General features: G+C 41.3%; 1 protein-coding gene across 4 annotated transcripts in view; it reads left to right on the top strand.

The window, feature by feature from the left end:
- LOC111954403 (protein phosphatase 3 catalytic subunit alpha) overlaps nt 1-16,265 on the top strand; it is a 132,661-nt gene that overhangs the window by 103,279 nt on the left and 13,117 nt on the right. For 2 of the 4 annotated variants that reach the window (XM_023974150.2, XM_023974177.2), the window contains exons 9-11: nt 7,787-7,912; nt 8,721-8,792; nt 15,279-15,305. In XM_023974150.2, coding sequence (XP_023829918.1) covers nt 7,787-7,912; nt 8,721-8,792; nt 15,279-15,305 — 225 coding nt within the window. The remainder of the gene's footprint in view (nt 1-7,786; nt 7,913-8,720; nt 8,793-15,278; nt 15,306-16,265) is intronic. The other 2 variants (XM_023974171.2, XM_023974187.2) reach the window with 1 other exon arrangement.

The raw sequence follows: 16,265 nt of genomic DNA on the forward strand, positions 1-16,265 counted from the left end.
GCAGAATGGGGAGGTTCTGTTTTCCTCTCTGGATTTCTGGGTGGGAAGTTGGATGGGACTCTTGGCAAGAGAGGACCAGTTAACCAATAAACATTCCATTGTTATTATTTAGTTTCCTTCTGTGACTTAACTGTAGTTAAGATCGAGACCTCAATTATTGATCAATGACAACTCAATCTGCATTATTACTAACACTGTACCGTGTAGCCTACTGTATTGCCCCACTGCAACAGTGATTTACTCAGATCAACAATGTGTGGGATGATAAATTGAAGTGAAGTGAAAAATCAAAACAGCCCATTTCCCACCTCTATTTCCTGTCTGCCTCTGTTACATGAATACAGAGAGGTAGACAGTAGAGTGAGTAGAGTCTGATGGGCAGACTGACAGTACAGGAGGAAGCATTAAGCCAGAGGAGGTAGAGAGGAACTTTCATCCCTCTACCCCGCTTCCCTCCATCCCTCCAGACAAAGGGGATCAGAGAGCCGTCCTCGTTACGAAGGGAGGAAAACCCTTCTCAGCAGGCACTCCTCGGTAAATAATGTAGGAGAGGACAGACAGGTGGGTACGCGTCGGGATGACTTGACCGTGGTAGTGTGTGCGTGTTAAAGCACAGTCTGGTCTTTTCCCCTAAGAAGCACTAGAGGAGCATGCAGCTTTATCAGAGCAACAGAGACCCCCAGTGGTCATCTGAGGAACTGCAAGAAACCTCAGAAAAAATACAGTTTTCTTTCTTTTTTCGAGAATGTATTGATTTGTGAGTTTATTTTTCTTCATTTTATTATTTTATGAAAAGCAAGTCACATGTTAAGAATATTTGGTCCTTTCTGGAATCAAACCCAGAACGCTGGTGTCACAAACGACAACGAGCTGAGCCTTGTAACATGGGGGGTTGCTTGTTATAAGCCACTAACTGCGTAGATCCTACAATGCAAGTGGATTTGTGCTTTCTGAGTTTGTGTGTCTGTATCTAAGAGAAAGCAGCTCATAATAATGGTTGTTGATACTCAAGGCTGCACCGTTTGCTTGCTCCCCAACCCGCTCGTCTCACCACAGTATCACCAACCCCACCTCTCACCAAGCCCACTGGGATGCAAGTGAATGTTAGTCTGGCTGTAGATGTACAGACTCATGACATGCAGATGGCTGGCATGCCGCGTTTGATGACTGGCTATTCTCAAACCCAGTCAGGAGACGCCCTGAGGCAGGAAAGTCCCCACCGGGACCCGACCTCGGTGTCAGCTTTCCCCTCAACGAATCTGGGCCACATTGGCTGGGTGTTGCGGGTGGGAGGGGGAGCAGCTTGCTGTATAAAGGGGGTTAGGCAGCAGTGTCTGCCTGTGTGGTTCCCTGGCCTGTTGCAACGTGATAACACCTTACCCTGATTAGACCAACTAGGTCATTGGCCCAGGCCCAGGTCTGATACTAGTGGGGTCGCTGTGTGAGCCAAAATAGCAAAGTATTCTAATACTGTACAAGTTTAAGTCACACATAACATAATGTATTTGGAAATGTTTTTTTATCATCCTTCTACAACATCCATGAGAATCTATAGATTTTTCATGATACAAAAAAGGATTGGATTTGTTGGACTGTGATTATATGTTTTCTTACTGTATTACATACAGTACCAGTCAAAGGTTTGGACACACCTACTCATTCAAGGGTTTTAATTTATTTGTACTATTTTCTACATTGTACAAAAATAGTAAAGACATCAACACTATGAAATAACACATATGGAATCATGTAGTAACCAAAAAAGTGTTAAACAAATCACAATATATTTTATATTTGAGATTCTTCAAAGTAGCCACCCTTTGCTTTGATGACAGTTTTGCACACTAACTGGCATTCTCTCCACCAGCTTCATGAGGAATGCTTTTCCAACAGTCTTGAAGGAGTTCCCACATATGCTGAGTACTTGTTGGCTGCTTTTCCTTCACTCTGCAGTCCAACTCATCCCAAACTATCTCAATTGGGTTGAGGTCGAGTGATTGCGGAGGCCAGATGATCTGATGCAGCACTCCATCACTCTCCTTCTTGGTCAAATAGCCCTTATACAGCCTGTACGTGTGTTTTGGGTCATTGTTCTGTTGAAAAACAAATGATAGTCCCACTTAGCGCAAACCAGATGGGATGGCGTATTGCTGCAGAATGCTGTGGTAGCCATGCTGGTTAAGTGTGTCTTGAATTCTAAATAAATCACTGACAGTGTCACCAGCAAAGCACCATCACACCTCCTCCTCTATGCTTTACGGTGGGAACCACACATGTGTAAATCATCCGTTCACCTATTCTGCGTCTCAGAAAGACATGGCGGTGGAACCAAAAATCTCAAATTTGGACTCATCAGACCAAAGGACAGTTTTCCACCGGTCTAATGTCCATTGCTCATGTTTCTTGGCCCAAACAAGTCTATTATTCTTATTGGTGTCCTTGAGTAGTGGTTTCTTTGCAGCAATTCGACCATGAAGGCCTGATTCACGCAGTCTCCTCTGAACAGTTGATGTTGAGATATGTCTCTTACTTGAACTCTGTGAAGCATTTATTTGGGCTGTAATCTGAGGTGCAGTTAACTCTGATTAATTTATCCTCTGCATTTATCCTCGGTAACTCTGGGTCTTCCTTTCCTGTGGCGGTCCTCATGAGAGCCAGTTTCATCATAGCGCATTATGGTTTTTCAAAGTTCTTGACATTTTCCTGTCTTAAAGTAATGATGGACTGTTGTTTGTCTTTGCTTATTTGAGCTGTTCTTGACATAATATAGACTTGGTCTTTTACCAAATAGGGCTATCTTCTGTATATCCCCTACCTTGTCACAACACAACTGATTGCCTCAAACGCATTAAGAAGAAATTCAACAAATTAACTTTTAACAAGGCACACCTGTTAATTTAAATATATTCCAGGTGACTACCTCATGAAGCTGGTTGAGAGATTGCCAAGAGTGTGCAAAGCTGTCATGAAGGCAAAGGGTGACTACTTTGAAAAATCTCAAATATATATTTTTTTGTTTAACACTTTTTTGGTTACTACATGATTCCATATGTGTTATTTCATAGTTTTGATGTGTTCACTATAATTCTACTGTAGAAAATAGTACAAATAAAGAAAAGGTGTGTCCAAACTTTTGACTGGTTCTGTGTGTTTCTCTCATAAACACTGAGGGTTAAACTGGTTCTTGATACATCCTCGGTTTCTGACCCCATCTTTGGTATGTTACAATTGCCTCCCAGAGAATTTGGTGTTTTCCACAGATCCAATATTCCATGCATATTGGCACAGAAAAAGCTATGCACAAGACCTCTGGAGACCCCTGTATGCACTAGACCTCTGGAGCAGTATTGCATACTGTGGCGAACCAAAGCACTCCTCCTGGTTCTCTAATAAACTTTCTCCCTTTGTTTTATCTCCTGTGGAACTTACAAGTAGATTTGCTTTGTTTCAGCTTATTTCTCTGCACCAGCTTTTCCTTTCAACATCCCTCCACCGCCATCCTCTCTCCTTCTGACTCTCCAATCATCTCTCTCTCTCTCTCTCTTTCTCTCTATCGCTCTCTATAATCATCTCTCTCTCTCTCTCTCTAATCATCTCTCTCTCACCTCCATCCCCCCTCTTCCCTGCCTCTTTCTCACTCTCTCCTTTCACCCTCTCCATTCATCCCTCACCAGAAATTCAAGTTCTCTCACTAAGGAATGGAGGGAGGGATGGCCCATATGCCGAGAAAGGTGTTTTTCTTGGTTTAATTCATGTTTTAAATCCCTTTAAATGATGCTGGGTCTGTAGTGGTGGGGGTTGAGGGCTTGGAATTAAGACGAAAGAACATTCTGGAAGAGCCGAGGATGGATTTAAAAGGCCAGCTGTGTTGAACAGGACAGCGCAGCGGAGACAGACTAGGTATTTTTAGTTAATACCACTGTTTTAATTGCAAGACACAATGTCCCTCATGGTGTAAAACTGACAGGTTTATTGGGGTTTAGTGACGAGCTGGATTTATGGTTTTATGGATAGTTTTATAATGCACTCTATGGATGTTCTAGGATAGAGGGCCCTCTGAATGTATTCATAATGCTATGTACACCGGTGGTTCGCTCAACATGTTACAGTAGTTATTACAGTAGTTTACTTAAAGCATCCAGGTATAATTCATTATGATGCAGTTATTAGCCCATTATAATGTCTTGTAATGATCCAGACAAAATAAAAAGCCCGTTTGAGTCACTTGGAATCATAGAGAGACAAAACATTCTATATTTACCTTGCTATAAAACATGAATAACATACATGCTTATAACAAGTTGTAATGCATAATACCTGGATGCTTTTTTTTCTTTCTCTTTTTTTCTTTGAGTATATATATATATATATATATATTTTAGAGGTCGACTGGTTATGATTTTTCAACACCGATACCGATTATTGGAGGACTAAAAAAAGCCGATACCGATGAATCGGACGATTTTTTAAATGTATTTGTAATAATGACAATTACAACAATACTGAATGAACACTTATTTTAACTTAATATAATACATCAATAAATGAAATTTAGCCTCAAATAAATAATGAAGCATTGCGAAGTGCTGCTGGCAAAACGCACGAAAGTGCTGTTTGAATGAATGCATACGAGCCTGCTGCTGCCTACCATCGCTCAGTCAGACTGCTCTATCAAATATCAAATCATAGACTTAATTATAACATAATAACACACAGAAATACGAGCCTTTGCTCATTAATATGGTCGAATCCGGAAACTATCATTTCGTAAACAAAACGTTTATTCTTTCAGTGAAATACGGAGCCGTTCCGTATTTTATCTAACGGGTGGCATCCATAAGTCTAAATATTCCTGTTACATTGCAGAACCTTCAATGTTATGTCATAATTACGTAAAATTCTGGCAAATTAGTTTGCAACGAGCCAGGCGGCCCAAACTGTTGCATATACCCTGACTCTGCGTGCAATGAACTCAAGAGAAGTGACATAATTTCACCTGGTTAATATTGCCTGCTAACCTGGATTTCTTTTAGCTAAATATGCAGGTTTAAAAATATATACTTCTGTGTATTGATTTTAAGAAAGGAATTGATGTTTATGGTTAGGTACAGTCGTGCAATGATTGTGCTTTTTTCGCAAATGCGCTTTTGTTAAATCATCCCCCGTTTGGCGAAGTTGGCTGTCTTGGTTAGGAAGAAATAGTCTTCACACAGTTCGCAACGAGCCAGGCGGCCCAAACTGCTGCATATACCCTGACTCTGTTGCAAGAGAAGTGACACAATTTCCCTAGTTAAAAGAAAATCATGTTAGCAGGCAATATTAACTAAATATGCAGGTTTAAAAATATATACTTGTGTATTGATTTTAAGAAAGGCATTGATGTTTATGGTTAGGTACACATTGGAGCAACGACAGTCCTTTTTCGCGAATGCACACCGGATCGATTATATGCAACGCAGGACACGCTAGATAAACTAGTAATATCATCAACTCACATTAAGCATCTCCAATCCAAAATTAAATCTAGAATCGGCTTCCTATGTCACAACAAAGCATCCTTCACTCATGCTGCCAAACATACCCTCGTAAAACTGACCATCCTACCTATCCTCGACTTCGGTGATGTCGTCTATAAAATAGCCTCCAACACTCTACTCAACAAACTGGATGCAGTCTATCACAGTGCCATCCGTTTTGTCACCAAAGCCCCATACACTACCCACCATTGCGACCTGTACGCTCTCTTTGGCCCTCGCTTCATACTCGTCGCCTGACCCACTGGCTACAGGTTATCTACAAGTCTCTGCTAGGTAAAGCCCCGCCTAATCTCAGCTCAATGGTCACCATAGCAGCACCCACTCGTAGCACACGCTCCAGCAGGTATATCTCACTGGTCACCCCCAAAGCCAATTCCTCCTTTGGTCGTCTTTCCTTCCAGTTCTCTGCTGCCAATGACTGGAACGAACTGCAAAAATCTCTGAAGCTGGAGACTCATATCTCCCTCACTAGCTTTAAGCACCAGCTGTCAGAGCAGCTCACAGATCACTGCACCTGTACAAAGCCCATCTGTAAACAGCCCATCTATCTACCTACCTCATCCCCATACTGTATTTATTTATATTATCTTGCTCCTTTGCACCCCAGTATCTCTACTTGCACATTCATCTTCTGCACATCTACCATTCCAGTGTTTAATTGCTATATTGTAATTACTTTGCCACCATGGCCTATTCATTGCCTTAACTTACCTCATTTGCACTCACTGTATATAGACGTTTTGTTTTCTTTTGTTCTACTGTATTATTGACTGTATGTTTTGTTTATTCCATGTGTAACTCTGTGTTGTATGTGTCGAATTGCTACTGCCAGGTCGCAGTTGAAAATGAGAACTTGTTCTCAACTAGCCTACCTGGTTAAATAAAGGTGAAATTAAAAAATAATTTAAAAAAATAAACCATGTGTAGTTAACTAGTGATTATGATTGATTGATTGATTGTTTTTTACAAGATAAGTTTAATGCTAGCTAGCAACATACCTTGGCTTCTTGCTGCATTCGCGTAACAGTGGAGTGCAATGTAGGGCAGGTGGTTAGAGCGTTGGACTAGTTAACCGTAAGGTTGCAAGATTGAATCCCCAAGCTGACAAGGTAAAAATCTGTCGTTCTGCCCCTGAACAAGGCAGTTAACCCACCATTCCTAGGCCGTCATTGAAAATAAGAATGTGTTCTTAACTGACTTGCCTAGTTCAATAAAGGTGTAAAAATATATACTTTTTTTTTATCAGCCAAATCTGTGTCCAAAAATACCGATATCCGATTGTTATGAAAACTTGAAATCGGCCCTAATTAATCGGCCATTCTGATTAATATATATATAATTATTATTTTTTTATTTTTTTATCCCCAATTTCGTGGTATCCAATTGGTAGTTAAAGTCTTGTTTCATCGCTGCAACTCCCGTACGGTCTCGGGAGAGGCGAAGGTCGAGAGCCGTGCGTCCTTCTTGACACACTGCCCACTTAACCCGGAAGCCAGCCGCACCAATGTGTCAGAGGAAACACCGTGCACCTGGCAACCGTGTCAGCGTGCACTGCGCCCGGCCCGCCACAGGAGTCGCTAGTGCGCGATGGGACACGAACACTGGATGCTTTAAGTAAAGTGATACCGACATGGGTTGTGTCAGATGAAATTTCACAATTTTTCTACTTCATATTCATAATCTCCAGCACCACCCCAACACCAACATAGGGTATATGAAAATGGCACATTTCTATGTATTGTAGTAAAGAAAATAAAGGAAGATGCCTGTTTCCAATTACATCATCAACCAATTAGCAGTCTATTAGTAGGCAACGCCTACTCATAATTGGTTCAAATCACATGATGGACACCGATGTCTTTGGAAACACTTTTTTTCCTCTGTTTTTTACTTCAAAACATGGAAACGTGCCATTTTCACATTTGTTGATGTTAGGGTAGTAGTAGAGATGATGAATATGAAGTTGTAAATGTTTGAAATGTTCCTTTAAAACTCCTCTCTCCATGGGCCTGGTCCGGAGGATGTAAAATTACAGAAAGAAATGTAGAATAGGGAATCATGTCATCTCTATTCATTCTATTTCTGTCTGCAACATACAGTGTTTCACTTCCCTGAATAAGTACTTACTCAAAAATGTGGAGGAAATCAATTACCTCATGTTTTTTTTGTAATGAAACTTAAATGGCTGAAGTAACCAGTAGATCTTTTTTTAAGTTCATCTAAATGATGTCTTTGCCTGTTCCCTACAGCTGCGGTACTGAAGTATGAGAACAACGTGATGAACATCAGGCAGTTCAACTGCTCCCCTCACCCCTACTGGCTGCCCAACTTCATGGACGTCTTCACCTGGTCCCTCCCCTTTGTCGGGGAGAAAGGTGAGCGGGACACACACACCCACACAATGACAACCCTGTCAAATGTGAAGTTCAAGTTAATTTAATACATTTAGGAAACTGTTGTTGTGGCTATTATTAGGACTCCCATGCAGTGGTATATGTGGCTATAAACATGCCTAACAACACAACAACTAGAAATAGCAATTGAGATGACCAATTATCACGCCCAGTGGTATATGTGGATATAGTCATGCCTAACCTCTCAACCAAAAATATCAAATGAGATGTGTCCTTAACAATTATCACATCAAATGTCATTCAGCATAACGCCACAAGGTTGTCAAAAGGAATTTACGGTATCTTTGACTGCATGTATTTTAGTATAATGTGTCATAAGGCTGAAGGTGACATACATCCACTTTAATCTCCAGCACACCCAGTCACCCCTCCTTTACATGCTGCTGACATCTACTGTACTAATGTAGCATGACAAGTTACAATTTACATTCTCTGTTTCAATGTGTCAATGTGTAAACTATGAATTATCTTATCCAAGACCCCACTCCTACTCACACAACCCTCCCCCCATCTCTCGGTTCACCACTGAAGCGTAGTTAAATGTGAAAACACCCCAAACCATTCCCCAAACACTGTAGTAGTTGGATGTCACATTTTAGACATGGCTCACATTCTAGCAGCTAGTCCTAGCACTCCCTCCCGCTCCCTCCCTTCCTCTCTCCCCTACGTCTTCTCTCTCTCTCACTGTTTCTTTCTCTCTCTCCCCACCCCCTTCCTTTCTTTCGCTCTCTCGCTCTCTTGCTCTCGCTCACTCTCTCTCTCTCTCTAGTCACTGAGATGCTGGTTAACGTGTTAAGCATCTGCTCCAATGATGAGCTGACGACCGACGAGGAGATCGATGGTAAGTCTGTGTGGTGTGCCAATCGACTGGTACTATTTCCTCTCATGTTGCCACGACAGGTTAGATTAGCCCAATTCCCTTTCTCGCAGATGCTCCCTCCCCTCTCTGTTTCACTCCAGAACTGTATTCAAATGTCATTTAAGCAAAAGCTTGAAAGCAAGATCTAATGACATGACATTGCTGACTTCACTCTATATGAGTATTGGAATGATTGGAGAATGGGGAATAGAGCCCCAATGTTGAGTTGTCATAATACCCATACAACCTAGTGGTCAAATAGGGAAATGGTTCCAATTGTTTTAAAAGTCACCTTGTCTGAGAGATATTTACATGGTTATCAAAATGTCACGCCAGGGTCAGCCTACACGGAACACAGCCCTCATGTTGTGTTTCTAAAATCCCCTATTGGAAAGATGTATGGTGGAAAAACTAAAAATCACGACGTCCCTGTTAGACCTCTAGGTTGTATGGGTATTATGACTCATACTGTGGCAGTCTATAGGGCAAGGGAGGAAGGACGGGTCATTATGGGGGTTGACTTTCTGTCTGTGATTGACTATACTTCCACTAGAGGGCCAAATCTACCAATGGAACATCATCAGCTCAACGCACATACATTTGGCCTTTACTTTCTTTGGATCCACAGTAGAAACATGACAGTGCAAGATGCCCGCATGGATACACACACACACACACACACACACACACACACACACACACACACACACACACACACACACACACACACACACACACACACACACACACACAATGTTGGAGGATAGCTATTAGCCACTATGTAACTGAGTTGTGGTTATTATTATCTACTATGTACGTTTGTTACAAAAGTCAACACATTCCACAATTCTATTCAGGTTGCATATCTATTGGTGGGACACGGCACGTTCCTGGTATTCAATTTCCATTGAATCATGATTCTAATTTCTTTCCCGTCTTATCTTACGGCTCATTTAGTTGGGTTCCATTTAACATTAATAGGCTACGTTGTACAACAGTGGTCGCCAACGGGTCGATCACGATCGACTGGTCGATCTTCAAGGTATTCCTAGTCGATCAACAATCATTTCTGTAGAAAAAACAACGATAAAGGCTTGCAATCCTTTTTTTGTATTATTTGTGTTGCGCTGTTGGCGGTGGGTGCACTTGATTCAGAAGCCCTGTGTACCGGGTAGACAAAGTGTTCACATTTTTAACCATTTCATTTTTGTGAAAAGACAAACTACCTACCCGGCGAACCGGGAGATCTGTGCCTAAATTGCGTGCGACTTCTGTGCTGGCCAATCAGATAGCTCAAAATCACTGTTCCTACAGAGCTTCCACGACCCTGGCTACAGCAAAGTTTGATACTAGCCTACATAATAACTTTTAAAACCATGACCACAGAGAGACCGTCAAAGAATACAGCAAAGAGCTGCAGTTTTTATGAGTGAGTTCATGTTTAAGTTTTTATTCAGCACTGTCACTGTTTTTATTCAACACTATTAGAATAAAAAACTGGAGCTGGCACACACCCAGAAAATAATATTTGATGTGGAGGTGCTGACTAACGGCGAATAAACTATAAACTATAAAAAGTCGCACACTCAATATATATAAACTCCCAGTAATATATTGGGTAAATCACCAACGTTTCGGCATCACTGTGCCTTCTTCAGGGTAATGTCATGAATGCTTGAACCAGGTTATGTAGACAAACAGTGCAATTAGTGCAACCAATGACAATAGTGAGCGGTGTGTCATAATTATTAAGTTAATTCTAATGAATTGAGTGAAACTGTTAAAAAACAATAGTTTATGGCATATTGAATATATTAGGCTATTGTTATCATATGGAAACAGAATTGAATATTGTACATAATATTAGTCTCAACATACATTATTGTTTAATTAAATTTCACATATTTAATTGTTTTTTATTTTGTTGTGTCACATGTAATCTTTTGGTTCAACCATAATAAATAATAAGCATCATCAACAGGGGGAACATATTGGGTGTATGCTGACAAGCTGTAGGAAGAATATATCAATTTATAAGACTTGTTCATAAAAGAGAGAATTGTTCATATGAAGGGCCTGAGATCAAAGTCAATATTTCAGACCACTAGGGGTCAATGTTTTAGATAGGATATCCAGTAAGCCTCCCTTTGTAATAGTAGGATCTCCATGTTACCTCCTCTCCTTGGTAGAGCAACATGCTCAATGCCTGTGTATTTTAGGGAGGAGATAGGATGGTTAGCTTCAACAAAGAGAGCTGCTACTGAATAGTCAGTGTTCTTACACCTGATTGAGCTCCTACTGGATAGTCAGTGTTCTGACACCTGATTGAGCTCCTACTGGATAGTCAGTGTTCTTACACCGCGATTGAGCTGCTACTGAATAGTCAGTGTTCTGACACCTGATTGAGCTCCTACTGGATAGTCAGTGTTCTACACCTGATTGAGCTGCTACTGGATAGTCAGTGTTCTTACACCTGATTGAGCTGCTACTGAATAGTCAGTGTTCTGACACCTGATTGAGCTCCTACTGGATAGTCAGTGTTCTTACCTGATTGAGCTCCTACTGGATAGTCAGTGTTCTGACACCTGATTGAGCTCCTACTGGATAGTCAGTGTTCTGACACCTGATTGAGCTCCTACTGGATAGTCAGTGTTCTGACACCTGATTGAGCTGCTACTGAATAGTCAGTGTTCTACACCTGATTGAGCTGCTACTGATAGTCAGTGTTCTGACACCTGATTGAGCGCTACTGAATAGTCAGTGTTCTTACACCCGATTGAGCTGCTACTGGATAGTCAGTGTTCTTACACCTGATTGAGCTGCTACTGGATAGTCAGTGTTCTGACACCTGATTGAGCTCTACTGAATAGTCAGTGTTCTGACACCTGATTGAGCTGCTACTGAATAGTCAGTGTTCTGACACCTGATTGAGCTGCTACTGGATAGTCAGTGTTCTTACACCTGATTGAGCTCCTACTGGATAGTCAGTGTTCTTACACCTGATTGAGCTCCTACTGGATAGTCAGTGTTCTGACACCTGATTGAGCTCCTACTGGATAGTCAGTGTTCTGACACCTGATTGAGCTGCTACTGAATAGTCAGTGTTCTTACACCTGATTGAGCTGCTACTGGATAGTCAGTGTTCTTACACCTGATTGAGCTGCTACTGGATAGTCAGTGTTCTGACACCTGATTGAGCCTACTGAATAGTCAGTGTTCTTACACCTGATTGAGCTGCTACTGGATAGTCAGTGTTCTACACCTGATTGACTCCTACTGGATAGTCAGTGTTCTTACACCTGATTGAGCTGCTACTGGATAGTCAGTGTTCTGACACCTGATTGAGCTGCTACTGAATAGTCAGTGTTCTTACACCTGATTGAGCTGCTACTGGATAGTCAGTGTTCTTACACCTGATTGAGCTGCTACTGATAGTCAGTGTTCTGACACCTGATTGAGCTTCTACTGAATAGTCAGTGTTTCTTACACCTGATTGAGCTGCTACTGGATAGTCAGTGTTCTTACACCTGATTGAGCTGCTACTGAATAGTCAGTGTTCTGACACCTGATTGAGCTCCTACTGGATAGTCAGTGTTCTTACACCTGATTGAGCTCCTACTGGATAGTCAGTTCTTGACACCTGATTGAGCTCCTACTGGATAGTCAGTGTTCTGACACCTGATTGAGCTCCTACTGGATAGTCAGTGTTCTGACACCTGATTGAGCTGCTACTGAATAGTCAGTGTTCTTACACCTGATTGAGCTGCTACTGATATCAGTGTTCTGACACCTGATTGAGCTGCTACTGAATAGTCAGTGTTCTTACACCTGATTGAGCTGCTACTGGATAGTCAGTGTTCTTACACCTGATTGAGCTGCTACTGGATAGTCAGTGTTCTGACACCTGATTGAGCCTGCTACTGAATAGTCAGTGTTCTGACACCTGATTGAGCTGCTACTGAATAGTCAGTGTTCTTACACCTGATTGAGCTGCTACTGGATAGTCAGTGTTCTGACACCTGATTGAGCTGCTACTGGATAGCAGTGTTCTTACACCTGATTGAGCTCCTACTGGATAGTCAGTGTTCTTACACCTTATTGAGCTCCTACTGGATAGTCAGTGTTCTGACACCTGATTGAGCTCCTACTGATAGTCAGTGTTCTGACACCTGATTGAGCTGCTACTTGAATATCAGTTTCTTACACCTGATTGAGCTGCTACTGGATAGTCAGTGTTCTGACACCTGATTGAGCTGCTACTGAATAGTCAGTGTTCTTACACCTGATTGAGCTGCGGTGTTCAGCTATGCGTTGTTTTAATGGTCTTTTCGTTTGTCCTGCGTAGGCTTTCCCACATGAACAAGTGATGAGATCGATTATTCCCTTGGTCTTGCATGAGATGATACCCCTTACAGTGATTTTTCAACCTGTATGTGGGTGTCTGAAGGAGGATGTTTTTATTGTGATATGGCACTGGGCGTATGAGCCACATTTGTAGTTCCCATTTGGAATGGGTGTCAAGAGTCTCTGAGTGGGCTCGGGGGGCATGTCTGATCTCACCAAACTATTTCCAATATTGTGACCACACTTATAGACCACCAGTGGGGGTTCCTTGAAGAGGTGTGAGATTTTTTTTGTGTGATTGCTGAATATTCCAGTGCTTTTTCAGGATTGCTTTCATTTTCTCCGAACACTTGGTGTACAGGGTGCAAAAGACTTTTTTGCAATTCCTCTCTTGGTTTTAGAGATATTTTCATCATTGCAGCATCAAGAGTTTTATACTTATAGCCTCTCATTTAGAATTGATCTGTCTTTTTTTTTTAGCATTGCCTTCAAAATCTGTCAAGATTCGTTTAGCCCTGCATAACTGGCTATATGGTAGACCATTCTTGAGGGGAAGGGGATGTATACTATCCGCACATATCAAGGTTATGAACAATTCTCTCTTTTATGAACAAGTCTTATAAATGTATATATTCTTTCTACAGCTTATCAGTGTGCTGGTTGAGTGAATGCCAGTAGTGTGCAAAGCTGTCATCAAGGCAAAGGGTGGCTACTTTGAAGAATCTAAAATCTAAAATATATTTTGATTTGTTTAACACTTTTTTGGTTACTACATGATTCCATGTGTTATTTCATAGTTTTGATGTCTTCACTATTATTCTACAATGTAGAAAATAGTTTTTTTTAATAAAAAAAATTGATTGAGTAGGTGTGTCCAAACTTTTGACTGGTACTGTATATTAGGCCTACTGCCCAGACATAATTCATACAGAACAGTTTTTATTAGGTTAATGTGACATTGTTTAAGTCATGTTGAAAAAAAATCTGAGCGATAGATCTCGGCTTGCTTTTTGACTGCGAAAGTGATTTTGGCTCAGAAAAGATTGGTGACCACTGTTGCACAACATAATGTTGAGACGCATTGTCTAGGTAGAGATGGTAGAGATGGTTTGGAACACCCATTCCTAGATAAGCCCTAAATACTCCATCCCGTCTCTTATTCTCCAAAGTCACACACGTCACCATAACTCTATAGCGAGGGGGAAGGAATGCTTAGGTCATATCCTGTTCCTGAATGGCAGGAAGTGGCGTGTTATAGAAAATGGCTTCTAACCCTTGACTCTAACACTGGTTTGCCTGGCTGCCAAAACTTCTTGCTCCGGCCAAATGCTGCACCACATCAACCTGAGTACCTCCCCGAAGATTTCAAGAACACAGACACATTCTGACCGTTCTGATTGGTCCCAGAAACCGATGGGTTGGGTCGAGAGCCAGAACACATGTGGGTAAAGCAGCGTTTTGAAAATGTATCATTGGCTTTGATACCCTGATTTGTTGGAGATAATCCAATCGCTGATGACTTTGATTTGGACAACACCCCTCATTTTGACGTCACTACAAATGACTTGAATGATGGCAGTCTCAGACTGAAGTATGTAGTGAACATAAAGCAGTGAACATAGGTCATATCCTGTTCCTGTATGGCAGGAAGTGTTGTGTTATAGGAAAATGATTCAAACCCTTGACCCTAACGTTGATAGCTGACGGACACTTCTTAGTCACTCACAGCCTTGGTGACTAACATCTCATCATTTCCTAATTTTCTTTCCTTCACTGTCTTTCTTCAGTAGCTTAATATTCATTGTGTTGATGTTCATATTCTTTGCGTTATTTATTTGTTTCTCTTCTCTCATCTAGGTCTCTCTCTCATGTCTCTCTCTCTCTCCGATGCTGTGTTATTTCATTATTTCCGTGGTTACCTCATCTAATTTGTCTCTTCTTTTCTGTTTTTCAGAGTTTTGTTTTAAGCCATTGCTTTTCTTTATGCTTGATGGGTGTGTGTTTGCCTTTTCTCTCTTTCCTCTCCACCTCCTCTTCCTCTTCCTTGGCTTCCTCTGTCATTCTTCTGCCATTCACTGATCTCTCTTGTCTTTTCTGTTCTCTTCTGGGGGTGTTCTTGAGAAGGACAACTAATATATGCCCCCAAGAAAGGTACAACCCTCTGCTCTACCGCCAATATACCTGTGTGTTGGTGCTTGCTCTTGCACATGCACTTTGGGAACCAATTAACTAACCCAAGACGTAAATGTGTTGTAACATTTATGCTCAGTTTGGTTATTGATATTTATCAGTAAAAATAGAATATATAATCAATCTATAAAAATATAGACAGTAGACATGCACCCAAATTCAATCAATTGCAGGTAAAGGTCAACTGCACTGTAGGTTCACTCAGAATGTTGACACTATACAGTATTGGGTCACTTTTTGGATAGTCCAAATGTTCCATCTATTGATGGTCTACCGATGGTTATAATATTAACAAACTATCTGTTGATAAGCAACTGCTTGCTACGGTTACGGTTATGGTTAGAATATGGGTTAGGGTTAAGTTTAGTGTTAGGATAAGGGTTAAGGTTAGGGAGAGCTAGGGTTAGGGTTAGTAGATAGTTCGTGTAAATGCTATTGATAGTCTGTAGAGCATCTACAGATGGACTATCCACATAAAGTGTTACACAGTATTTTAACAGACTGGTATAGTTTTGAGTGGTGAACAGCTTGCACGGTGTGTTGGCTTCAATACTGGTAACTTAAACATAGCTTAAACATTTTCAGCGAACCTGCAGTACGGTTATCTGCACTTGAGTGAATTAGCGTTAGCCTATAGCTTCAATAGAAACAGTGCAGGGTAGTCAGTCCTCAATATGCTTCGCCTCTTTCCTGTGTAGAATGCCCAAAGGTCCAGCTGGCTGTAGCTCAATGTGAGAAGACGGGATACTCAGTACTGTCCCTAGTGGTCCGACCAAGGGAACACACTCCAGTAGAGTCTCACTGTTATCTGCATACTCATTCTTCTCTCTCCATATATTTCCAAGCACTTGTATTCATTTCTGTCTCTCACACTCCACCTCACTACCACTTTCCAAGCTGGGTCACAAAAGGGTCCTAGTG

This window comes from Salvelinus sp. IW2-2015, linkage group LG3 (genome assembly GCF_002910315.2).
Source record: "Salvelinus sp. IW2-2015 linkage group LG3, ASM291031v2, whole genome shotgun sequence".
NCBI lineage: Eukaryota > Metazoa > Chordata > Actinopteri > Salmoniformes > Salmonidae > Salvelinus > Salvelinus sp. IW2-2015.